Source organism: Acinonyx jubatus, chromosome A1 (assembly GCF_027475565.1).
Source record: "Acinonyx jubatus isolate Ajub_Pintada_27869175 chromosome A1, VMU_Ajub_asm_v1.0, whole genome shotgun sequence".
Lineage (NCBI taxonomy): Eukaryota > Metazoa > Chordata > Mammalia > Carnivora > Felidae > Acinonyx > Acinonyx jubatus.
Window position 1 is genome coordinate 207,944,479 of NC_069380.1, and position 27,785 is coordinate 207,972,263.

Here is a 27,785-nt window from a genome sequence, read left to right on the forward strand (position 1 = left end):
CTTTCATAATAAAAACCCTCAAGAAAGTTGGGAATAGAAGGAACATAACATAAACATCTTAAAAGCCATATATGAAAAGCCCACAGCTAATATCATCCTCAATGGGGAAAAAATGAGAGCTTTCGCCCTGAGATCAGGAACACGACAGGGATGTCCACTCTCACCACTGTTGTTTAACATAGTGTTGGAAGTCCTAGCATCAGCAGACACCAAAATGAAATAAAATGCATCAAAATTGGCAAAGAAGTCAAACTTTCACTTTTCTCAGATGACATGATACTCTAAATGGAAAACCCAAAGACTCCACCAAAAGGCTGCTAGAACTGATACATGAATTCAATAAAGTCTCAGGGTACAAAATCATTGTACAGAAACCAGTTGCATTTCTATACACCAATAATGAAGCAATAGAAAGAGAAATCAAGAAATTGATCTCATTTACAATTTCACCAAGAACCAAAAAATACCTAGGAATAAACCTAACCAAAGATATAAAAGATCTATATGCTTAAAACTATAGAAAACTTATGACAGAAATTGAAGAAGACACAAAGAAATAGAAAAGCATTCTATGCTCATGGAATGGAAGAACAAATATTGTTAAAATGTCAATATTACCCAAAGCAATCTACACATTCAATGCAATCCAATAAAAATTGCACCAGCATTCTTCTCAAAGCTAGAACAAATAATCCTAAAATTTGTATGGAACCACAAAAAAAACCTGAATAGCCAAAGTAATATTGAAGAAGAAAACCAAAGTGGGAGGCATGACAATCCCAGACTTTATCCTTTACTACAAAGTTGTAATCATCAAGACAGTATGGTACTGGCACAAAAACAGACACATAGACCAATGGAATAGAATAGAGAACCCAGAATTGGACCCACAAAGTTACAGCCAACTAATCTTTGACATAGCAGGAAAGAGTATCCAATGGAAAAAAGACAAGTCTCTTTAGCAAATAGTGCTGGGAGAACTGGACAGCAACATGCAGAATAATGAAACTATACCACTTTCTTATACCACACACAAAAATAAACTCAAAATGGATGAAAGACCTAAATGTGAGACAGGAAACCATCAAAACCCTAGAGGAGAAAGCAGGCAACAACCTCTTTGACCTCAGCCGCAGCAATTTCTTGCTCAACACATCTCCAAAGGCAAGTGAATTAAAAGCAAAAATGAACTATTGGGACCTCACCAAGATAAAAAGCTTCTGCACTGCAAAGGTAACAAGCAACAAAACTAAAAGGCAACTGAAGGAATGGGAAAAGATATTTGCAAATGATATATTGGATAAAGGGTTAGTATCCAAGAACTTCCCAAACTCAACACCTGAAAAACAAATAATCCAGTGAAGAAACGGACAGAAGACATGAATAGACACTTTTCCAAAGAAGACATCCAGATGGCCAACATACACATGAGAAGATGCTCAGCATCACTCATCATCAGGGAAGTACAAATCAAAACCATACTGAGATACCACCTCACATTGGTCGGAGTGGCTAAAATTAACAAATCAAGAAACAACAGATGCTGGCAAGGATGTGGAGAAATGGGAACCTTCTTGCACTGTTGGTGGGAATGCAAACTGGTGCAGCTTCTCTGGAAAAGTGTGGAAGTTCCTTAAAAAACAAAACAAAACAAAAAAACAATATAACTACCCTATGACCCAGCAATAGCACTACTAGGAGTTTATCCAAAGGATACAGGAGTGCTGATTCATAGGGGCACATATACCCCAATGTTTATAGCAGCACTTTCAACAATAGCCAAATTATGGAAAGAGCCTAAATGTCTATCAACTGATGAATGGATAAAGATGTGGTTTATATATATAATGGACTACTACTTGGCAATGAGAAAGAATGAAATCATGCTATTTGCAGCAACATGGATAGAACTGGAAGGTATTATGCTAAGTGAAATAAGTCAGTCAGAGAAAGACAGATATCATATGTTTTCACTCATATGTGGAACCTGAGAAACTTAACAGAAAACCATGGGGGAAGGGAAGGGGAAAAATAATTACAAACCTAGACGGAAGGAGGCAAACCATAAGAGACTCTTAAGTACAAGAATAAAATGAGGGTAGATGGGTGGGCGGGGAGAGGGGAAAGTGGGTGATGGGCATTGAGGAGGGCACTTGCTGGGATGAGCACTGGGTGTTGTACGTATGCGATGAACCACAGGAATCTACCCCCAAAACCAAAAGTACACTGTACACACTGTATGTTAGCCAATTTGACAATAAATTATATTTTTTAAAAAAATCATCTGTGAAAATTTTAGCAATGTGAAATGTTAAATATGAACTTGTATAGGAGGGTTTACATTGATGCAACAAGGTTCTGTCACCCATGTCCTGACTCATTGGGTTATTAGGTGATTTATCCTTAAAAGATGGAAGTGCCCCCTCTCTCTTGCCACGACATGGCCAATGTATTTTTTTTTAAACTTTTTCTTAAAGAGTGAGTGCTGCATTGTTTGGATCCCAGAACATCTGGCTCACTGAGCCTGCAATAACACGCATCCTCACAGACAGAAGGTGAGCTGGGAGTTCAATATCAAAGAATCCTACACAGTGTGGCTCAGTCTCCACATGCGGTGGAGGCAAGCACGTGAGAGACAGCTGCAGGATGGCTGGGGGCTTTTATCCTTGCAGCGCCCAGCCCAGGTACACAGCCCAACCCACTTTAACTCTCTCATTCCATTTTAGATGCTGGAGAAATCAGCACACTCTTAAGTGGCTGTTGTGGCGAGCTTGCTGTTCATCAAAAGAAAAGAAAAAAGAACAAAAAGCCGAGTAGAGAGCCCTTCTATGCTAGAGAACTCCATTTCAGTGATGCGTGTTATGTTATTTTACTGTTCTAATGTAGCATTTTTAACACATCTCATAAAATTTTGCTTCAGAAGTGGTTTTGACTTTTCCCATATAACTTTTGTTTTGTCTTGTTTTGTTTTTGTTTTTGTTGTGTGTGTATATGCTGTATGTTTAAGCTGGCCAAGTGTTGGAAACCTGGGAAAGTCATGTGTGAAGGTCAAGTGGGTCTTCTTGTCCTGGGGCGCCTGTGGGGGGATCTGGGTGGACAGGGAGAATGCCAACCTTGGAAATCAACTGCTCCCCAGACACAGGAGGTATTCAGATAAGTACTTCTGAGTTTCTTTCAAATGCAGCAGCCAGCTTTCTCTAAGAAATTTACACTTTTGGTAAAGGAGCTTTCTGGTTTTCGCTCAGCGTTTTGGTAAAAATTGCCAACATCCTTTGTTTGCTTCACGTTGTACAAAAGGATGTTTAAATTGATATCCTGTGTTAATTGGCACAGACTATAGTGAATATTGGTAATTTCGCAAGTGCTCACTTTTAAAAATCTTAACCCGATGATGAAAAGAGAGTAAGTTTTGTTCTGCTGTTTTTGTTTTCACAAAATCATTTTTCACATGTTTTAAGCTGAACACAGTGATAGAATTCATAAATTGCCCTACTTGGGAAGAACATATATCAAAAAGCACAATCAGCTGAGCTCCTGTCTTGATCAGGAACCTCCTCTTAAAGGAACCTCCTCATATTCTAGTGTTACTTCCTCTGGCTCAACAGCATGAATGTGGGAACACCAGGATTGTCTATAAGCATGCCATCTGTTAATTAAGGTCAAAAAGAGAACCAGGAAGGGATGTGCTCTTTCAAGAATGAAATATACATGAGATATAGGAACCTACAGAGTATTACCCTATTTCAGAATTAGTACCTTATAAACATTTACATCTTTTGTGTCTACCAGCAATGTGCAATGGTGAGCAATAGGATGATTTCAATTAGTCAACACAAAATAAGTAATTCAGGCCCTCTTAGTTACAGGGTTTTATTCTCCTTCATTACTAAAACTTCTAAAAAATGAATTGACTTTTCTTATCTTCACTTCCTGAAAACCATTTAGTCAATTCTCTGCAATCTGGATTCTGGACTCCCCAAAATTACTCTGGTAAAGGCCACCAGTTATAAATACCATCTGCCAAGCCCAATGACCAGGTATCATGTTACTGAGTTATCCATCACTTTCCATACTTCCATTGGGTGTCTCATCCATTCATAAACCTAACAATTGCCTACATGATAGTGACTTGCAACCTCTCCTGCATCTGCTGTTATCAGATTGGATGTTTCTGTCTGCATTTCCCACAGACATTTCAAACTCAACTTGTCAAAAACTATTTCATCATTCACCAAAAGAAAAAAAAATCTTCCCCTTTCCCTGTGTTCATATTCCTGGATAGTACTGTTGTCACTCCAAGAGTACTGGATATTGAGCATTAGACATATTAAAAGCTCTGCAGGTGATTCTAATTTACAGTCAAGTTCACTGTGTAGGAGTTGGAAGAAGGATAATGAAGTTTATGTGACTTTTTTTAGAACTCTTAGTTCCCCAAGCATCTCTGGTTTTTTCTATATCCTTTCCCTGGGGGGGGGGGGGGGGGTGGAATCTAGACTTCCACCTGGGACTTGGACAGTGTCTCTGCTACTAACGGGTACCCAGACATAGACAGTCAAAGGGCAGAACACTGGCCCAAGACCTGGCAATGTGACATCAGTGAGTAATACATTTCTTAGGTCAAAAGCACCCTGGTATTATTAGTGCCACTATGTGCTGGTAGCAACCTGCATATACTGCTCGAAAGTGATGGTGCCCAACTGCTCTTCATCCACAGCCTTGAACCTCTGCAGGGTCTCAAGGAGCTCTTCCTCCAGGGGGATGGGCCAAGGCATCGAGATTACTAATAGGAATTTCCGCCAGTCCACAAACGCTGAGTTAATTATTAATAAAGATGCTAACTCCTGCAACTAGAAGAAAACAGGAAATGCCATTGGAATATTTGTATGATTCTCTCTTGAAGCTCTAATGCTTCCTGTTTCTTTGTAAGGCATTCAGATGAAGCAAAGAGGAGTTTATATTGGTGAACAGAGCCAGTTCTCAGGCTTGTTCCCCAACTCACACCAGACAGTCCCTAGACAGTGTTTCACTTTTTGCTTCCTTGACATTTGGGTTTTTTGCTTACTGTTACACAACGAGTTTACACATGTGACTTGACTCCAGTGATAGTACCTTTTTGACAGGGGAAGAATAAAGATTACAGAAGTGGCTGGGAAAGGGCCCTACAGCCAGTAGGGAGATACTATAGCCATTTTGTTTTCTGACACATCCTTAAGGAACAGGGCAAGAACTGCCAGAATCATCTACTGTTACTGGTTAGGATCATTCCTTCCTGAAGTAACAGATATAAATTCACAGGCTGAGCCTTATAGTCTCCATAATGTTTCATTGACTATTAACATCGTCATTCATTCTTTAAATGCTAAGCACGCACACGGTACATCTTACATTCAAATTCATTTATATATTCATTCAAGTTTTATCGATTGCCTACTAAATTTCAGACACTGTACAAGTACTGGTGATTTTTTCTGTTTTTTATTCTTATTCTTATTATTTTATATTTATTTACTTATTTATTTTTTGAGACAGAGACAGAGCATGAGCAGGGGAGGGGAAGAGAGAGAGGGAGACACAGAATCTGAAGCAGGCTCCAGGCTCTGAGCTGTCAGCATAGAGCCCGACGCAGGGCTCAAACTCACAAACTGCGATCATGACCTGAGCTGAAGTCGGATGCTTAACTGACTGAGCCACCCAGGCGCCCTCGTACTGGTGATTTTTAAACTATTGACTTAATCAAATAAGAAGAATTCTGAGTTTTGAAACCCAAACAAATGGAAACTTACTTCAGTTTGAGTGAGGTGCATCCAAATACTAGGAAAGTTGTTTGTTCCAAGGTTCAGGGTTACCAAATCCAGCAGAATGTCAGTAAATGATTTATGTCCTATTATGCCTACAATACAATGAAAAATATTTTTTCAATTAGATTGTGTGACAGGGATTTTGTTTCTTTTGCTAAAATAGTATCCAAATGGGTATTTGTACAATCATTTTATTCATATTATTTAAAACTGTAAACTTTAGAGAAACAGAAGACATTTTAAAATGAAAATTATAATCAATTTCCTGATATCCTCTCATTACTGTTTCTCAGCAAAGTCAAAATGTCTTTTTTTGGCTAGGTAATAAATCATTTCAGATTGGGCAAAATACTGAGACTTTATACTTTAATTTGGAAACTTCCTTCGACTTTGTGCTCAGAATAGGTCGAATTACAAAAGAAAAACAACTCTAGGTTTTCCTACATACAGTAGAGCACAAGAGCAAAATATTTTGGTGAGTATGGGATAAAGATGTCTCAAATACATGCAAATCATAGATGTTTTTAATGTTATTTTTAATTTTTTTAAATTTGCATCCAAATTAGTTAGAATAGATTTGTTTTTTTGTCAACTCAGGAACACTTGAGTTGTTAAACTACTGGATTGGAACTTATAATTTAATCATCTGGTTGGCTCACTATTCCAAAGTATTTCATAAAAGATCACCACACGTTAAATGCTTTGCTCTTAAACACTAATCCATTTTATTCTGTCCAAAAGAGAAGTCTGTTTTGCCTGCCACTAATTTCAAATCACATGCACATGCATTAAAAAAGAAATAGAGATTTGAGGCTTCTGGGAAGATGGCGGCATAGGAGGACGCTAAACTCACCGCGTCCTGCGGATCACTTAGATTCCACCCACACCTGCCTAAATAACCCAGAAAATCGCCAGAAGACTAGCAGAATGGATTCTCCAGAGCCAAGCGCAGACGAGAGGCCCATGGAAGAGGGTAGGAAGGGCGGAGAGACGGTGCGCACTACACGGACTGGCAGGAGGGAGCCGGGGTGGAGGGGCAGCCCGCTGGCCAAGCAGAGCCCCAGAGTCTGGCTTGCAAAAGCGGAGGCGCTGGACGGAGTGTGTTCGGACAGTGAGCAGGAATTAACATCTGGAAGGTTATAAGTTAACAGCTCTGCTCGGAGAGTGGGAGGACTGGAGGACAACTGGAGGGAGAGTTGTTGAGCCATGCACAACAGAGCGCAGCTTGGTGGGGAACAAAGGCGCTTGCCAGTGCCATCTCCCTTGCCCATCCCCCAGCCAAAATCGCAAAGGGAACCGGTTCCTGCCAGGGAACTTGCTTGCACTGCGCAAACACCCAATGCTGTGTTTCTGTGGAACCATCCCTCCGGTGGCAGGTCTGACTCCTACCTGGTGACGCAGGGCCCCTCCTGAAGCTGATCTCCGAAGGAAAAGTGAGCTGAGTCTACCCCTCCCGCCCTTTTGCACCTTGCCGATCCACCCCAGCTAATACGCCAGATCCCCGGCACCACAAGCCTGGCAATGTGCAAGTAGCCCGGATGGGCCACGCCATTCCACAGTGAATCCTGCCCCTAGGAGAGGGGAAGAGAAGGCACACACCAGTCTGACTGTGGCCCCAGCGGTGGGCTGGGGGCAGATATCAGGTCTGACTGTGGCTCCGCCCACCAACGCAAGTTATTCAAGACAGCACAGGGGAAGTACCCCGCAGTCCCGCACCACTCCAGGGACTATCCAAAATGACAAAACGGAAAAATTCCTCTCAAAAAAACGTCCAGGAAATAACGACAGCTAATGAACTGATCAAAAACGATTTAAACAATATAACAGAAAGTGAATTTAGAATAATAGTCATAAAATTAATCACTGGGCTTGAAAACAGTAGGACAGCAGAGAATCTCTTGCTACAGAGATCAAGGGACTAAGGAACAGCCAGGAGGAGCTAAAAAATGCTATTAACGAGCTGCAAAATAAAATGGAGATGACCACAGCTTGGACTGAAGAGGCAGAGGAGAGAATAGGTGAACTAGAAGATAAAGTTATGGAAAAAGAAGAAGCTGAGAAAAAGAGAGATAAAAAAATCCAGGAGTATGAGGGGAAAATTAGAGAACTAAGTGATGCACTAAAGAGAAATAATCTATGCATAATTGGTATTCCAGAGGAGGAGGAGAGAGGGAAAGGTGCTGAAGGTATACTTGAAGAAATAATAGCTGAGAACTTCCCGGATCTGGGGAAGGAAAATGGCATTGAAATCCAAGAGGCACAGAGAACTCCCTTCAGACGTAACTTGAATCGATCTTCTGCATGACGTATCATAGTGAAACTGGCAAAATACAAGGATAAAGAGAAAATTCTGAAAGCAGCTAGGGATAAACGTGCTCTAACATACAAAGGGAGACCTATAAGACTCGTGACCGATCTCTCTACTGAAACTTGGCAGGCCAGAAAGGAATGGCAGGAAATCTTCAATGTGATGAACAGACAAAAAAAAAATATGCAGCCGAGAATCCTTTATCCAGCAAGTCTGTCATTTAGAATAGAAGGAGAGATAAAGGTCTTCCCAAACAAACAAAAACTGAAGGAATTCATCACCACTAAACCAGCCCTACAAGAGATCCTAAGGGGGATCCTGTGAGACAAAGTACCAGAGACATTGCTACAAGCATGAAACCTACAGACATCACAATGACTCTAAACCCATATCTTTCTATAATAACACTGAATGTAAATGGACTAAATGTGCCAACCAAAAGACATAGGGTATCAGAATGGATAAGAAAAACAAGACCCATCTATTTGCTGTCTACAAGAGATTCATTTTAGCCCTGAGGACACCTTCAGATTGAGTAGCCACACTTATATCAGACAAACTAGACTTTAAAGGCTGTAACAAGAGATGAAGAAGGGCATTATATAATAATCACAGGGTCTATCCATCAAGAAGAACTAACAATTATAAATGTCTATGCGCTGAATACAGGAGCCCCCAAATATACAAAACAATTACTCACAAACATAAGCAACCTTATTGATAAGAATGTGGTAATTGCAGGGGACTTTAACACCCCACTCACAGCAATGGATAGATCATCTAGACACACAGTCAATAAAGAAACAAGGGCCCTGAATGATACATTAGATCAGATGGACTTGACAGATATATTTAGAACTCTGCATCCCAAAGCAACAGAATATACTTTCTTCTCGAGTGCACATGGAACATTCTCCAAGATAGATCACATACTGGGTCACAAAACAGCCCTTCATAAGTATATAAGAATTGAAATTATACCATGCATACTTTCAGACCACAATGCTATGAAGCTTGAAATCAACCACAGGAAAAAGTCTGGAAAACCTCCCAAATCATGGAGGTTAAAGAATACCCCACTAAAGAGTGAATGGGTCAACCAGGCAATTAGAGAAGAAATTAAAAACTATATGGAAACAAACGAAAATGAAAATACAACAATCCAAACGCTTTGGGATGCAGCGAAGGCAGTCCTGAGAGGAAAATACATTGCAATCTAGGCCTATCTCAAGAAACAAGAAAAATCCCAAATACAAAATCTAACAGCACACCTAAAGGAAAAAGAAGCAGAGCAGCAAAGACACCCCAAATCCAGCAGAAGAAGAGAAATAATAAAGATCAGAGCAGAAATAAACAATATAGAATCTAAAAAAACTGTAGAGCAGATCAACGAAACCAAGAGTTGGTTTGTTGAAAAAATAAACAAAATTGATAAACCTCTAGCCATGCTTCTCAAAAAGAAAAGGGAGATGACCCAAATAGATAAAATCATGAATGAAAATGGAATTATTACAACCAATCCCTCAGAGATACAAACAATTATCAGGGAATACTATGAAAAATTATATGCCAACAAATTGGACAACCTGGAAGAAATGGACAAATTCCTAAACACCCACACACTTTCAAAACTCAAACAGGAGGAAATAGAAAGCTTGAACAGACCCAAAACGAGCGAAGAAATTGAATTGGTTATCAAAAATATCCCAACAAATAAGAGTCCAGGACCAGATGGCTTCCCTGGGGAATTCTACCAGACATTTAAAGCAGAGATAATACCTATCCTTCTCAAGCTATTCCAAAACAGAGAAAGGGAAGGAAAACTTCCAGACTCATTCTATGAAGCCAGTATTACTTTGATTCCTAAACCAGACAGAGACCCAGTAAAAAAAGAGAACTACAGGCCAATATCCCTGATGAATATGGATGCAAAAATTCTCAATAAGATACTAGCAAATCGAATTCAACAGCTTATAAAAACAATTATTCACCATGATCAAGTGGGATTCATTCCTGGGATGCAGGGCTGGTTCAACATTTGCAAATCAATCAACGTGATACATCACATTAATAAAAGAAAAGATAAGATCCATACAATCCTGTCAATCAATGCAGAAAAAGCATTTGACAAAATTCAGCATCCTTTCTTAATAAAAACCCTCAAGAAAGTCGGGGTAGAAGGAACATACTTAAACATCATAAAAGCCATTTATGAAAAGCACACAGCTAATCTAATCCTCAATGGGGAAAAACTGAGAGCTTTTTCCCTGAGATCAGGAACATGACAGGGATGTCCACTCTCACCGCTGTTGTTTAACATAGTGTTGGAAGTGCTAGCATCAGCAATTAGACAACAAAAGGAAATCAAGGGATCAAAATTGGCAAAGATGAAATCAAGCTTTCACTTTTTGCAGATGACATGATATTATACATGGAAAGTCCAATAGACTCCACCAAAAGTCTGCTAGAACTGATACATGAATTCAGCAAAGTTGCAGGATACAAAATCAATGTACAGAAATCAGTTGCATTCTTATACACTCACAATGAAGCAACAAAAAGACAAATAAAGAAACTGATCCTATTCACAATTGCACCAAGAAGCATAAAATACCTAGGAATAAATCTAACCAAAGATGTAAAAGATCTATATGCTGAAAACTATAGAAAGCTTATGAAGGAAATCGAAGAAGATATAAAGAAATGGAAAAACATTCCGTGCTCATGGGTTGGAAGAATAAATATTGTTAAAATGTCAATACTACCCAAAGCTGTCTACACATTCAATGCAATCCCAATCAAAACTGCACCAGCATTCTTCTCGAAGCTAGAACAAGCCATCCTAAAATTCATATGGAACGACAAAAGGCCCCGAATAGCCAAAGTAATTTTGAAGAAGAAGACCAAAGCAGGAGGCATCACAGTCCCAAACTTTAGCCTCTACTACAAAGCTGTAATCATCAAGACAGCATGGTATTGGCATAAAAACAGACACATAGACCAATGGAATAGAATAGAAACCCCAGAACTAGACCCACAAAAGTATGGCCAACTAATCTTTGACAAAGCAGGAAAGAATATCCAATGGAAAAAAGAGAGTCTTTTTAACAAATGGTGCTGGGAGAACTGGACAGCAACATGCAGAAGGTTGAAACTAGACCACTTTCTTACACCATTCACAAAAATTAACTCAAAATGGATAAAGGACTTGAATGTGAGACAGGAAACCATCAAAACCCTAGAGGAGAAAGCAGGAAAAGACCTCTCTGACCTAGCCGTAGCAATTTCTTACTTGACACATCCCCAAAGGCAAGGGAATTCAAAGCAAAAATGAACTATTGGGACCTTATGAAGATAAAAAGCTTCTGCACAGCAAAGGAAACAATCAACAAAACTAAAAGGCAACCGATGGAATGGGAAAAGGTATTTGTAAATGACATATCAGACAAAGGGCTAGTATCCAAAATCTATAAAGAGCTCACCAAACTCCACACCTGAAAAACAAATAATCCAGTGAAGAAATGGGCAGAAAACATGAATAGACACTTCTCTAAAGAAGACATCCGGATGGCCAATAGGCACGTGAAAAGATGATCAACATCGCTCCTCATCAGGGAAATACAAATCAAAACCACACTCAGATATCACCTCACGCCAGTCAGAGTGGGCAAAATGAACAAATCAGGAGACTATAGATGCTGGCAAAGATGTGGAGAAACAGGAACCCTCTTGCACTGTTGGTGGGAATGCAAACTGGTGCAGCCCCTCTGAAAAACAGTGTGGAGGTTCCTCAAAAAGTTAAAAAATAGACCTACCCTATGACCCAGCAATAGCACTGCTAAGAATTTACCCAAGGGATACAGGAGTACTGAGGCATGGGGGCACTTGTACCCCAATGTTTATAGCAGCACTCTCAACAATAGCCAAATTATGGAAAGAGCCTAAATGTCCATCAACTGATGAATGGATAAGGAAATTGTGGTTTATATACACAATGGAGTACTACGTGGCAATGAGAAAGAATGAAATATGGCCCTTTGTAGCAACGTGGATGGAATTGGAGAGTGTGATGCTAAGTGAAATAAGCCATACAGAGAAAGACAGATACAATATGTTTTCACTCTTATGTGGATCCTGAGAAACTTAACAGAAACCCATGGGGGAGGGGAAGAAAAAAAAGAAAAAAAGAGGTTAGAGTGGGAGAGAGCCAAAGCATAAGAGACTCTTAAAAACTGAGAACAAACTGAGGGTTGATGGGGGGTGGGAGGGAGGGGAGTGTAGGTGATGGGCATTGAAGAGGGCATCTTTTGGGATGAGAACTGGGTGTTGTATGGAAACTAATTTGACAATAAATTTCATATAATAAAAAAAAGAAATAGAAAAACAAAATAAATAAATCTGCTTTAAAAATATCTGTCTAACCCCTCTGACAGAAGTACCTTCTAGAGTCAGGAAAGGCTCCTACATGTATTTGGATATTTCAGGTCCAGGGTAATAGCTATACTTCCTTGTTTAGAAATAAAAAGAGTAGAACATAGATGTAGCATTTCACATTTTTGTTTTTGCACCTGAATTTTTAGTATTTATAAAAGTCCAATGTGAACTTTATCATTTCTTCTAGCCTTTAAGAAAATGCATTAATCCTTTTAAAATATCAGTGGCTCAGACCAAATATATAATTTTGAGATTTGGAAGTTAGTTTTCTGGGTGGCAAGAGCAGACTTTTTCTTTGATATGACTGGACATCTGATAGGTTGTTCAGAAATAAATTCTCTATCCTTTTTGATCAAACCTGAGTATCCAGTTTTATAGAGATGAGAAATTTTTCCCAGGTAGTAGAATTTTCAGTAAAATGAACTTTATTTTCAGTAAAAAACACATTGGTTTTTAGATAAGTTAAAAATGAATCATTCATGAGGTGCCTGGATGGCTCAGTCCATTAAGCATCCAACTCTTGATTTCAGCTCAGGTCATTATCTTGTGGTTGTGGACTGAGCCCCATGTCTGACTCTGTGCTGGGTTTGGAGCCTGCTTGGGATTCTCTCTTCCTCTCCCTCTGCCCCTTCTCTGCTCACATGTGCATGCTCACACACACACTCTTTCTCTCAAAATAAACAATAAACATTTTTTTAAAAAGGAAAGAAATCATTCATGTTCCTCAATATGAAACTGTAAATAAAATCTATTTTATGAAACCATGAAGAGTCTCTAAGTATTTAAAAATTCTGGTAGATATGCAATATATTTCCACTGTCTTTAATAGCTATGGTGCAAGTAAAGTGTTGTAAGATATTAGTTCCAGCTTACATAGGAATTGATCTGGTGACCATAGTGCGAAAGGTGAAACTATTTTAATATTTGACCTTGTCCATTACATATGCCCCAAGGCATATGGCAATATGATCTTCACATAAAATGGGATAACACAAACATAAACTTAGAAATTTTATTCATGGGGGGTGCCTGGATAGATCATTCGGTTAAGCATCTGACTCTTGATTTCAGCTCAGATTTTGGGCCCAAAGTTGAGCTCCATACTCACAGCTCGGAGCCTGCTTAGGATTCTCTCTCCCCTCTCTTTGCCTCTCCCCTGCTTATACGCATGCTCTCTCTCTCTCTTTCAAAATAAATTAAAAAAAAAAAAAAGAAATTGTGTTCATTGATTTAAAAAATACCCTTTTTCAATTTGGCTCTAAGTTAGTTATCTAAAGCAACTGTCATTTAGAATTATGCAGGAAAGATGTTAATTGTATGCCAGGCCTAAAGGAATTCAGATCATAATCATCACCTAGACACCCTTTGTAATAACTCTGCAAAATATGACATCAAAATGACACCATTGCTTAGAAGGATCTCCTCCATCCATAGAACGTGAACAAATGTGTGGATGTAGAAGTGATCTTAGAAAGGTACAGGAAAACCAATCTTTGGATTTTGGCTTTGTTTGTCTGGTAAGATGCCAAATGCCTTTTACATTTGATGTGAAGACTGGTTACTGTGTTACTTTTAAATTTCAGATTAAAAAGAATTTGTTTTTGCTCTGATGAATGACGAAGTCCACATTTGTCATATTACTAATCACTTTCATAATGGCTTTCCGAGTTTGATGAACAAGAGGAATTAGGTCTTGTGTCACCAGTTGAAGATGGTGTTCTTGTATTCCATAAGTGGATAGCTTTCCTAGGGTCAAAGTTATTAATGTCTGGAGAGTTCAACTGAATTATCAAGAGATCCGTCATACTTTCAGCCTTGATCGTGGCATGCATTTGTGATTTGGCACGTTTCATCTGACTAAAGCCACGTTCTGCTTCTGCAGAACTTGCAGGGAGCGTCAGTACTAGGTCCACTAATGCCAGGATATTTGGATATTTGTGCAAGTAAACAGAATTCACAAAATCCCAGGTCAATTTGCAGATGTTCTGAAATCTAGGGGGAAGAATGAAAACTGTAAAAAATTGAGACTCTCAAGTTTCATTCAAATATTTATAAAATACCAACTATGCTTACCTAGCATAAATCTCTAATTTCAACATGCTCCATTCAGTGTCCACTTCATCGATTTCCACATTGGCAGCTTCCAGTAGTGGTTCATAGTGGGCAGTCAAGATGGATACCTCTTTTTCTCCAAATTCTGCCATCAATATATGAGAGAAAAAGTCACATACATGAAAGAAACCTACAGTCAAAGAACAACGGTTAGAAGTTGGTGCATATAGGGTACCTTGATTTATCTTTGTGGGCCACAGTTTAAAGCTTCCAATCACAGTAGCCTTCACCACATCTTGGCTGGCATCTCTGAAACAACCTTGCAGCCTCTTGACAAGATGTGTTAAGACCGTGCTTCTCACATCAGAAATGTTTCCCTTTCCTCCCAGGCAGTTACCATGAAAGTGTGTGGCTGAATCTACCTGACGTTCCTTTGGTCCTGGTCTGGGGAGGAAAAGAAAAATCCCCCAGATAAACAATTAAATGAAAAAGCACCTGACAAACAATGTCCCCAATCAAACTGTCTAGTTTGACAGACCCTCAGACCATTCCCCAATTCCTCACCTTGTTTTATACATTCTGAGCATTTCCAGTGTTGACTCTAATGAGGCAAATACATCAGCAATGGAAGAGTTTCTGTTCTGATTGACACGGGAAAGAATGCTAAGGACATTAATGACATCCACTAAGAAATGGACGAATTTAACAATGTCTGCTTGGAGAAGGAACTCCAGGAGTTCGTTGGCTTTCTGGTGACTAGTGTCATTTCTGCCCTCAACTGCCTGTAACATAGATCGGGAAGAGAATAGCCGTTTATCTTTCTCAAGATTATTCTTTCAAATTTCTCAATAAAAATGTTCTCTGTCAGTCTGGCAAACTAAAATAGTGTGGTATTTCAAAATGACTTACTGAATGTAGTTGCTGGACTATCGCAGGATATCCCCTGAGAAAGTTCTGGAGGGCTGCCTGTAATCCCTGAAGCCACCTCCTGCCCCCTACTCGAGAAGGCAGCACAGGGCGAAGGTGAAGGCCTTTGAAAGCAGTTATCAGAGAACTCTTGTGGACAGGAGAACTGTGGTAGAAGTAGTAGATGCTGTGAAGAAGGCCTCTGACATCATTGTACAGGGGAACGCTCTGGAAGACCGCCCTGTAAGACAGTTCAAGATGATGTGCAAAGCAGTACACAGTCAGTGCTCGTGGCTGGATTTCTCTGAAGAGCATGGCTACCCCGTTGTTTTCTCCCTCTGAGCCAGGGGCACCATCACTTCCAAAACCAACCAGTTTCTTCGCCCAGTCTTGGTTCGATAGCTTAAGTTGAAGATTTCGCTCTAGAGTTTTCTCGATGGCATTTCTTATTTCCAAAGGATCCTTCTTTTCTACCGTCTGTACCCCAACAATTTGGCAATGCACTTTTCCTGCACATGCAAACTGCACGTAGACAAGTTCAGCTTCCTCGGTTGAGCTGTCTGTGATTCCATCACTGAGGACAGAGAAAAATTTACTTTGTTCTAGTTTCTCTCTTAGATTTCTCCGTTCCACTTCAGCGATAAAATACGTGAACGTTCTTGCTGATTTGTTAGTTCTGAATACTGGGCCGATATCGACACCCTTCATATCATCCAACTTGCACATCCAGATAAAATCTTTGAGGGGGCGTCCCGTCTTGGCGATAGCATGGCATGATCTGAATAAGTTCTCTATTCTCCCGAGGGTGACTTTGCTCATGGTCGTCACCATGAACTCTGTGGTGGCTCGGTTCACTGGAGAACCACTTGTTGCTTCCATTAGTGAAGCCTTGGCATGGGCCTCACTGAGATGATGTGCATTGAGAAATTCAGTCCTAAAGTTGTCAGTGCCATAAAAAAAATTCACTTGATTTCCCCGTGACTTTACTCCATGCTTACGACACAGGCCACAGAACATAAGATTTAGTATCTCATCATATATAAGCCAAGGGTATTTTTTAAGCCAGATTTTCAAAAATTGATTATTCCTCTCTGGAAGATAATGGTCAAGCTTCTGCGGCCTTTTCTGCTTTTCAGTGACTCGGTTCACATCGCCTGGAGGACCCCTGCCTTTAAAATAACTCCATGTTGTTATTTTCAGTAATCACCAATCTCTACCTTTAATTTTGGTTAATATCTGCCCCCAACACTTGCTCATTATTTCTGGAAGATGTTACAGCAAATGTTTATGAGTGGGATGTCAGGCATTCTGGTCAGCACTTTAAGTGGCTTATATCATTTAACCCTCATAATCCCTTATCCCTATTTTATAGTTAAGAAAACGGACCAATCACTTGTCATTTTATAAACAAAAGCACTAGGGCACAGAGAGGTTAATTAATTTGTCTGATGTCACAGTGCTTGTATGTGGGGAGCTGGGGATCACTAGCAGGCAGTCCTACTCCGCAGCCCCCATGTTTACATCACTATTACAGGTTTCTCATAGCAAAGGGTGCTATGTTCTTCTTCACTCTAGAATATGTTTCTCTTTGCATAAGAGGGACATTGTTTTTTGCTGACATTTGCTTCCTGTGGTGAGAAAAAAAATAATAGGACACACACATCAGCAGGCCTACAAGATTCACCTCGGACATCACTTCCATCCCACCAAAGGCCCACCTTCTCCGGCTGTGTTGTAGCCAACCTGTTCATTTAGCCCAACCTGAAAGGGCTTTAGGCTTTGAGACCCATCCGAGATGGTTTCAGGGAGCTATGCTCATGCCTCAACTTTGTCTTTACCCAAAGGTCTAATTTTTGAAACATGCTTGTCAGAGAGTGAAATATATATATATATATTCATATATATATTACATATATATATTTCACATATATATTACATATATATAATATATATGTAATATATATATGTAATACATATATTTCACATGTATTACATATATCATATATATATTTCATATATATTACATATATAATATTATATTATATATTATACATATTATATAATATATAATATATATAATATATAATATTATATTATATATTATACATATTATATAATATATATAATATATAATATATAATATATAATATATTATATGTATATATAATATATAATATATAATATATAATATATTATATATTATATGTATATATAATATATATTATATATAATATATTATATGTACATATATAATATATATTATATGTATGTATTATATTATGTATTATAATACATATTATATAATATGTATTATATGTATGTATGTATATATGTATTTTTTTATATATTATATAATATATTTTTTATATATTATATATATTTTTATATATATTTTATATATTTATATATATTTTATATATATTATATATATTTATATATATTTTTATATATATTTTATATATTTATATATATTTTTAATATATATTATATAATATATTTTATATATTATATATATTATATATTTTATAATATACATATATACATATAATACATATACATATAATATACATATATAATATGTATTATAATACATATTATATAATATGTATTATATGTATGCATGTATGTATATATGTATTTTTTTTCTGTACAGAAGGACAGAAGAATTTAAATCACACAAAGCAATGTCCTAAAATAGTTTCTCTCTGAAGGCAGGGAGCCTAGACCATATATTTATTTCCCTCCTGCAACTTCTGTGACCCTACTGATCATTAAACTATATTGTCCTATTTTATAATCTAATGCAAAAGTGTAATATGTGTTTGTGTAATATTATACTAAAATACCTTATGTCAACATACAAGCTCAGTGTTTCGTTTTGTTTCACTGCTTTACTGTCCTAGGTTGACTGCTCAGCTAGATTTTAAACTCTTTTGCAGAAAGAACCACACTTACTTCCTTTGTGCTCCATAATGGCAAGATGAGTGTGAGCATGTGGCAGACGTTTCAGAAAATAAACATTCCCTATTGATTTTCATGATCTCATAGCTCTTAACATCTTTTACTGGAAAACCTTTGACATTGGTCAATCTGCTTCTGCTTTTCTTACCTTATTTGCATCTAACTTCTATTTGCCTTTTAATCAGCTTTTTGGTAGTTGTTACTCTTAGCCCCATTTTGTTCCCCCGCCAAAATCAAATCCTAAATATTACTGTTTTCATGGAAAGGGACTCTCCTTGTAGTTGATACCTCCTGACTTCATTTTCATCCCTACACTGTCATTCTCCCACACAAGGCCTTCAGCACCAGGCTGCTGCCTGCTCGACACACACAAATGCTGGTGAACACATGAATGAATACACAAAAAAAAGAAGTGAAAGAAGTCTCATTGCTGACAGAAAGGATGTGAACTTTTGCTACCGATTTAGCTAGCTTTTACGTTTTTAGCTTTATGAACAGAATTTCCAGAAGGTGTTATCTTGAATTCTGAGCACATACTTTCATTTGCCTAATGCAAATTCTCTAACGTCATGAGAATATGTTTCCTCCTAAAGTTATAGCTGAAACCCTGCCCACAGACAGTTTTAACAGGTCCAAAATCTTCTAGATTTACTACTGCATTTCCGTGATCTGAATCTACATAGCGGAAGGAGTTCACCCACTGAGAGAACCACAGGACATATGGGGGCTACTCCTTTTTGCACCAATCCCTAGATTTTGCCACCTGGAGAGATATCCCTGTTAATAACATCAGTCCTTCTCTATCACCCTTTCTAAGAAATCTTTCTACAGTTTTTGATTTGTGTAAAGTCAGACTAATTTAAGCAGGTTTCAGATTAAAATATGGGGCTTATATCCCTGCAAATATTGGTGCCATATTTGTATAATTTCCTCAGAGACACTAGCTTAGAAAGATCCACAGAACTTTCTAATGATCCCCCCCCCTCACCCCCCACCAGTGCCCTCAGTCCTGTCTCTCTGTTAGTTGAGGCTTGGTAGAGAAACAGAGCAGTATCTGTGGCTCTCTCAGAGTCTCTTTCTCCCTGTAACCCACTCACATCATTGGGCTCTAAATATCTTTGATAATCTTTTCCTGCATGTCCTTTTCAAGCCACTTTGAGACTTCACAATCTGGCCACAAGGTCTTTACTGTCCTCACATACTGCCTCTTTCCCCATCTGGTCTGTTTGCTGTTCCATGAATATGTCATGCATGCAACCTCAAAATCTTAATGTCTACTCTATTTTCCCCTTTGTCTGGAATACCCTGCCCCTGCTTTTCTTCCTGGAAGTTTCCATTCAAAATTCTCCTCTGGGCTAACCCTTATGCTGACCCACAAAGGCAGCAATAACTACTTCCTCCTTTGAATTCTTGTAAAAACCATGTAGCTGAATGATCTAGCTTAGCCACCACAGACAAGAGTTCTGTTTGTGCTTTCTGTCTCTGAGACCAATCACTGAATCTCTGGGTCTCTAAAAGAGGTTCAAAGGAGGGGCCCCTGTCAGTTTTTAGAACAATATTAGAGCCCTGACTAACTAAATGCTGCCTCCCTTGAAGAAGGGATAAGGGTGTAGAATTTGCTGGACTGTGTTCTCTCTGGAGAGCCTCTCAGCAGAAGCAAAAACAGCCATGAACCAAATCTCTATAGGCATTACATGGAGTACTGATGGGCTTACAAAGAAAAGGAGTTCTTTTGGTTTAAGTGCGGACAGAGGAACATTGCTAAAGTGTTCTAGTTTCAACAGACTCCAAATTGCTTTCATTGGACAAAGACTGTCTTCATGATGTGCTTGGCACTTGATGCTTAGAGACAAGACATACCTACTCAGAGCTTAATGCAGTACACAAAATGAATGCTTTTGTTTGGGATGTTTTTGGTCCATGGGGGAGCCATAAACCCTGTGGCTTAATTCTATCAGGTGGTGTTTTTTTGTTGTTTGTTTTTTTTCTGGAAATGTTCCAGGGTAATGGTGTAGGTGCCTATTATGGTATGTGTACCTTCAGGATATCGAGCTAACATTTTGGGTAATAGTTAGAAGGGTTTGTATCACTATTGTATAACATTACATATTATATAAAAATAAGGTATTACTATAATTATATAATTAAATCACAATGGCTTATATATTACACTTAAATTGCACATTTTATGTTCCAGACACTTTCTAAACACTTAACATATATTAATCACTTTAATGACTCATAGCAGCTCCATTGAAATACCCCATTTTCCAAATGAGGAAAGTGAGTCAGAGAGAGGCTAAATAACTTGCCCAAGATCATACTAATCAATCATTTGACGAATGGTGCCACTGAAAAGAACTGTCTGACTCTTCTTATCCTTGGATGGGTCTTCTTACTCATCCAGCCATGGGTAAGAAGTGAATCAACATGGAAATGCTGGGATGGGGCCTGACACATGGAGCCTGACACCATGCCAACATTGGCTATTGTTATACTTTGGAAGATATTCGCTACATCTCATTCTGTGCTGGGAGTATGCTCGTGGGAATCCCTGGGACAGTCAATGAAAGAATGTCTTGCTGAACCACTGGATGCCTCTTACTTAAGCTGCTCCTAAGAGTCTAAAGTATGGATCTTTGCTGGGTGGCAAGAAAAATGCTAGGATGACAAGTTGTTTCATTGTATTTTGCATGATCTTGTATGATGATCACGCATAAGGCGATTTTTCTTTTCTGGCCTATTTGTAACGATCATATCAACAAATGATATTTTATGTCTCATGACTACATTTACCAAAGGAGATTTAGAATCATCACAAGTGGCAGAATTTGACCAGGAAAGGAGTGTTGAATATAAGCATTACAATATACAATGCATTTTCAATTTCTCCATTATCTTTAGCAAGGACTATTTTAACAAAGACTTTTATTTTTCTAGTGGGGTAGCCAATACTCAGCAGAAAACTCCTTAAGCTTTAGTTCTTTCCATTTATATACTGATAGTAGTTACTCATAAGTATTTAAGGTCACTTGTTTTACTTAAAGATTATCCATTTCCCTCAATAATTTTATTTTTGTAGCATAATTAAAAGTTACCAAAGTGGAACTTCGGACATTATAAGGAGTGAGCATTACCACTCCTTATAAATTTGCTAAGACATCTTGCTGTGAGCCTGGTAATATGATGACTGTTATGAGCAAATATGTTTGCTTTTGCTTTTTTTCCTAGAGAAAATCTATCTGTTCATCATATTTTAGTGAGCTTTAAAGTTGCATCTTAGATACCATAGGTTACCCTGGCATATATGAAGTCGTTTATGGAAATGATCATGTTTCTTGGCTTAAAAATAACGGCAATTTTCAAGTTCAAGGAAGAAATTCTGTAGGATTGCCCATTTAGAAATGTGCCACTACCAGCCACTTGCTCCAAACTGATCACTTCAACTAAGATGGTCTTTGGCAACTGTAGGGGTCCTAAGGTAAATACAGTGGAAAGTACCATGAAAGATTGATTTCCAATTCTCAGAAGGTATATGACAAAAGACTTCACTTAAAAGATGGATGGCGGTGTATCATTTAAGGCACTGAAAACAATTGCAGAGCCGAGGAAGAAAGACTAAAGACAGAGGGTCTTTTGGGGGCTCAGGGAGTTGGGGGGAAGGGTGAGTTGCACTTATTGGGCTTCCTCAGGGAGGGGCAACGTCAGGGTTTGCAGCCTGGCTTCAAAAATGTCATCACAGAACTGTGACTCTGGGGTGCAGAAAATGGAATGGAATGATTCTTATTTTACCTTCCCTTTATGACATTAGCAAGAATAATAACAATGCGTATGACTTTTATTGATAGACTACCTGATACTGCGCTAAGGTTTTACATGTACTTGAAAAGCAAGCAACAACAGCAACAAATATATGTGTGTGTGTTAAAATAGTATAATTGAGCCAATAATAAAGAGTTTAAACTGATTGCTTATAGACCATAACTCATTTTGAACCGTGAAGTCTCCCAAATCTCACAGTATTATATAGCCTCGTAAGTTCTGCAGTAACTACACCAGTTATTCTTAAATATGTGTCAATTCTCTAGCTCGGGTGGGTGGAGATGGTTTCCAAGACAGAGAAGACCTCCCCATCTGTTTGCCTGTGGTTCATGCAGTTGGGGAACAAGAGGCAAAGCAGTCTCCTGATTCTTTCCCTGAACATCCACACCCATGCCTCTTATCTGCACACTGTCTAGTGGCTGTTCCTTGAACTTTAAATATTCTGTGTATCCCTGCCATCAAACCACTCTTCTTCCATATCCTTCCTCTGAGGTATTATCCCACCAAATTTTCCCTGACCAACGTCATTGCTCGCTGATCCTCTTTTGCTCTGCATTCTTGAGCACTTTTAAAAAGTTGATACTCCGTTCCAGAAAGAACCTAAATAGAACTTTATATTTTCTTCTTCGTTACTTTTCAAATTACACTCTGAGTCTGTCAGTCAAGTGGTTTTCCTTTTACATCTACTTTTTAAAATGTATATATAACTATCTCCTGCCTCCCCCCTTTCCTTTCTTCCCTCTTCCTTCCTCTTTCTACCATACTTTGAAAGCTGTTGCATTCTAACATATTCAGAAAACAAACAATGTGTCAGTTGACATATTTTAGTCCCAATGGTTTCTAGAATTAATCTTCTAAGACATACACATGTCAACTTATAGCTGCTATTTGTTATTTGTTTTTAAACTTTTAGTTGAAATGCAGGCTCTAGACTTGAGGTTGGATCCAAGAATGTACCGTGGTTATCATCGTGAATACTAAGGTTCTTTAAAAGGGATTAGAAGTGGTTGATAATTTTCAAAATCCACTTCCACCTACTCAAATGCCCACAAATGCTTTTAGTTTTGACCTGCTAATTGGATGATTTCCTTCCCATCACCCTAGTGTAGGATTAAGGCAAATCGTATTTCATATTCAGAATCTTTATACATGCATCTTTTTTAATGTAAAAAATGGTGTGAATAAAATGAAGAGCAAAAGCAAATTTGGAGAAGGAAATATGTAATAAGAGGGCACTGTAAAACCTATACAAAGGGCAAGAGAATGGAATCTGCCTGAACAAAAGAAGGAAGGGATTTCATGGGTTGGGTTTATAAAACTGTGATTTTTTTTTTTTTTACACCTGCTGATGGCCACATTTCCTTCCTGCCCAAATATTGCCGGCCAGAGTTGGTACACATCCACAGCTGCCATGTGTGCCTTTATGTATTGAAGGTGTAGACTTGCTCACGTTGATTAGTTGCACTGACATGTAGAGGTTCTCCCAAGGGGCACATGGTTACACCTGTTTCACCCAGTGGGCTTAGCAAAGAGGCGTTCAGACTTAGAGTAAAGGAATGCCCTTTTAACTACTGAGATTTGATGTGGGTTTCTAGAAATATTAAACTTAAAAAAATTTTTTAATGTTTATTTATTTTTGAGAGAGAGAGAGAGAGAGAGAGAGAGAGAGAGAGAGGGAGAGAGAGTGTGAGCAGAGAAGAAGTGAGAGGGAGATACAGAATCTGAAGCAGGTTCCAGGCTGTAAGCTGTCAGCGCAGAGCCTGATGCAGGGCTGGAACCCACGAACTGTGAGATCATGACCTGGGCTGAAGTTGGATGCTTCACTGACTGAGCCACTCAGGTGTCCCAAAATACTGAACTTTTAAAGAACAAATGAAATCTAATTACTGTGAGAGTGGAATTGTGTTAGTGCTATTGGCTATTCTCTAGAGAAAAGTAATGATTTTCCTATATGTGGATATTGGAAGATAAAATAAACCTGTTTATGAGAGGTGGCTTAGTTCAGTGAGAAGGGGCAAGAACTTTGAAGAGATCTGGATGACATATGACCATAGGCAAAAACTACTTTGTGACTCAGTGTCCAGACCTATAAAATGGAGAGGAGATGCTAATCCTACAGGACCTGTCTGAATTACCTGTGCTATTAATTGATGGAATTCATTAAAGAATATCTGGGAGTAGAAAGAGCCTGTATTAAAAAAAAAAGCCTGTGCAGATGCTATAGAGTCATAATGATAACATGTGAAGGAAATAAAGAATTAGTGTGCATGAAATACTATGTACATGTATATGTGAGCAAATTAATCAGTTAAGCAAATATTTTGTTAACAATTTATTTGTTCTGTTCTTAATCTGTGAAGCACTGAGGAAAAAGGCAAATATGAAAGGGAAATTCTCTCCTCCCTGGTCTCCCTTCACAGATTAGTCAGGGAGACAGAAACACAAACTCACAACCCCAATACAAAGCCTGGACTGGAAGTATATGCAAAGGCTGTCTCTCTCAACTGCCAGACTAAGTAATACTCAAGTTTACCAGCTTTTGGCCAGAGGCAGGGATGGCCCCAAGAGGAGAATTAGCAGGAACGAGCATCACCACACTGCTAAAGTATTACTCACTGTTTTCCTCCTGTTTGTTTAATTCAGATCTACGCTGTATGAAGCAAACGTGTCATAAACTAGAACAGAGCAAGGGCTCATTTTGGTGACACTCAATCCCAGAGGGCTGATTTTACTTGTGAGTAAGTGATTTCCACCCTCATTAGTCTTATCCTTTTTTGTGCTTTTTTCACAATAATTACTTTTCCTACCTTTAGGTGCTATAATTAAGAACTGATCTCGAAGGTTGTCAAGCTGTTCGATGGTCAGGGTGCCATTTTCTTCCTTTTCTACGGGTGGAGGACGTACTGGAGGAGGGGAATCTGGAAAGACTTTTACATCACCATTAATAAAGAAATCTTCTTGGTCTAAATAAAGTTCACTCTGAATTTTTGTCGATGTTTCAATGTGATAGCGAGCTACCTCAGTTAATTTTTCCACACTGAAAATGGAAAAATGAATAGGGTTATCCCCATTAAAAACTATTGGCTTAACAGTATTTGCTTAGTAGACATACACACAAAGTCTACACATCATATAGCTAAGTTAGACAATTCAATCCTCATGTTTAAAAATTCTAATTCTCTTCAAATCCATTTTGTAGAAAGGCAGAGTATAAGTAAATAGAGATTAGAAATAAAATGCATGCTCAAAGAGCTAATAGTCACATTTTATACAAAGCTGAACAAAAAGGGACTTCAAAAAATATGGTTTTAGTAATATTAGACCATATTTTACTGTGTAAGCAAGATTATATCAAGAGATATATTTCAATCTAAGTATGAACCAGAATAAAGTTATATGGTAGAAAAACCTGTAAAATATAATTGTTAGAACAACACATTTATTTGGAATCAGGATAAATTATAATGTTAATCAAATTTAATACTGGATTTCTAGAAGAGTGGCTTTTCTCTAACTTTGTATCAAGGAATTTGATGTTATTAAAGACACGATTGTCAGAATGGACTTTAATAATATATACCCATTGAAATTGCTTTCTATTTTTACAAATAACAATTCCTAGTTAAATCATGTAGTATAAGTAGCAATAGGTGCAGTAGAAAGAGTACTCAAAGCTGAGCTCTCATCCCAGAATTCTCTGTACCCATGAGTCCTTGGTAATTTACGTAAGCTCTCTGAATTTCCTTACCTTTGCATGGAGCTGATAACACATAACTCCATACCTTATGGTTATTAATGTAAAGCCACACAGGGCATGGATTTAAGCTGAACTGGGGATTATAGTTATGGTCCTAATTAAAGGCCATTTCAAAAGCCAGAGAAGTTTTTACACGAGAAGTATATAAATATTTATACAGAGAAGTAAAACATTACCGTATTATAGAAAGGATTGTGTTTATATTTTGCAATAAAGATTGGACATTATGGAGAAATCCATTTTTAATCTGCTTTTATGTAACCCAGGAACACCAAAATACAGATACTAAAAAATTTTTTTAAATAGTATTAGTTGCTTTCTCTCAAAAGACAACCCTAGATTTCAACTCCAGCATTCTGTGTTGGTGAGTGTCCATATTGCACGTATTATCTAATTAGTTTATGCCTCGTGGTGGTTGTGTGCTGGTGCAGAGGAGAAGGCACTGGATAGCTATTAAGTTTGCAACCTTGAGTGAGAAGGGCCGACGACCGCAGTCCAAGACTGAACGAGAACCAAGATCTCAAAATGGGTGTGCACCACCTAGTGGAGGTTATCAGGCATACCCTTCTTATGAATGGGAGGAATTAAAAAGTACCAGGAGAATAAAAAGCAAGATTTGAAGTTCCCAGGGATCTGATAGCTTTCTCTCTCTCTCTCTAGTTTTCTTTTACCACCAGAGTTTTTGCAATAACCAAAACAGAAAGCATAGCTGAACAGTCCTAGTTTTAACTTCTTCTGGCTACATTCAGAGGTCAGATACATACACATAATATATATCTGAGAAATTGGAATACATCTGATAAAAATAAGAATTTACTCTTGATGGCCACATGGATGAGAGCTGTGAATCCTAAGAATTAAGAAGACATGTTCTCATTTGTAAGTGGCAGGCAGAGAACAGAACCGAACATCACTGCTCTGTGATGCTAATGATAACTCACTTGGCTATACAGTAGTAAAATTATTTTAAGCCTTACTGTAACAGTAAGGTAAATAAGCCTTACTGCAACCAGGCTGAGTTATGTGTGTATGTATGTGTGTGTGTGTGTCACTATATAGAACAACAGATATAAAAATCTAGGCTGAAGATTTTACAAGAGAACTTTCATTATGAGACAAGGATTGTAGAGAACAAACTATAACAACTGTCTTGTAGATGACACTTGTTTCGGAGAACACTTGACATTTATATTCTATGTAGGTAGCAACTTCTAAGTCTTCAGTAAATGTTGATTGGAAACTGTAGTGTTCACAGAATCTAGATCTAGTAGAAGCCTCTGGAGTTTCCTGGTTGGAGTCTTTCCTTTTATAGATGAAGGCCACAGGGCCCCAAGCAATTAGGCATGCTGCTTATTTGTGGGCAAGGAAGGAGTCCCCAACTCTTGGAGCATCATGTCTCCTGACTTTCAGTTGAGGGCTATTTCTGCTTTGCTGAGCTGCTTTTTTACGGGAGAATTAAGGGAATAAAACGCTCTGCCCCCCACTAGAGATGAAAAGTCTGAAAAAACCTTTGGAACCCAAGAGCAAAGCAGTAACAAGGGAATCAGCCTAAGTGGTAAAACATACCAGTGAATGACTTCTTAATCTCCCATTAATTGGCCCTGACTACTCATGAGCCTGGCATTAGAAAAATGTGAACCATTATCTTATTTCTGAAAAATATTTAAAAATAATGCATAATCTTACCTTGTAAACTAAGGTCCTCATTGAGCAGTGTAAAAAACCAAACTCAGAAATGATGTGCAAA

General features: G+C 38.3%; 1 protein-coding gene across 2 annotated transcripts in view; it reads right to left on the reverse strand.

Moving 5' to 3' along the window:
- Positions 1–27,785, reverse strand: part of SPEF2 (sperm flagellar 2) — a 180,404-nt gene that overhangs the window by 27,049 nt on the left and 125,570 nt on the right. The window contains exons 26-30 of one of the 2 annotated variants that reach the window (XM_053201534.1): positions 25,089–25,318; positions 15,502–16,667; positions 15,157–15,374; positions 14,614–15,036; positions 12,592–14,532 (exon numbers count right to left, since the gene is read on the reverse strand). In XM_053201534.1, coding sequence (XP_053057509.1) covers positions 14,181–14,532; positions 14,614–15,036; positions 15,157–15,374; positions 15,502–16,667; positions 25,089–25,318 — 2,389 coding nt within the window. In that variant the 3' untranslated portion in view covers positions 12,592–14,180. Of the gene's footprint in view, positions 1–4,664; positions 4,848–5,783; positions 5,891–12,591; positions 14,533–14,613; positions 15,037–15,156; positions 15,375–15,501; positions 16,668–25,088; positions 25,319–27,785 lie in introns of those variants that run through there. The other variant, XM_027075275.2, reaches the window with a different exon arrangement.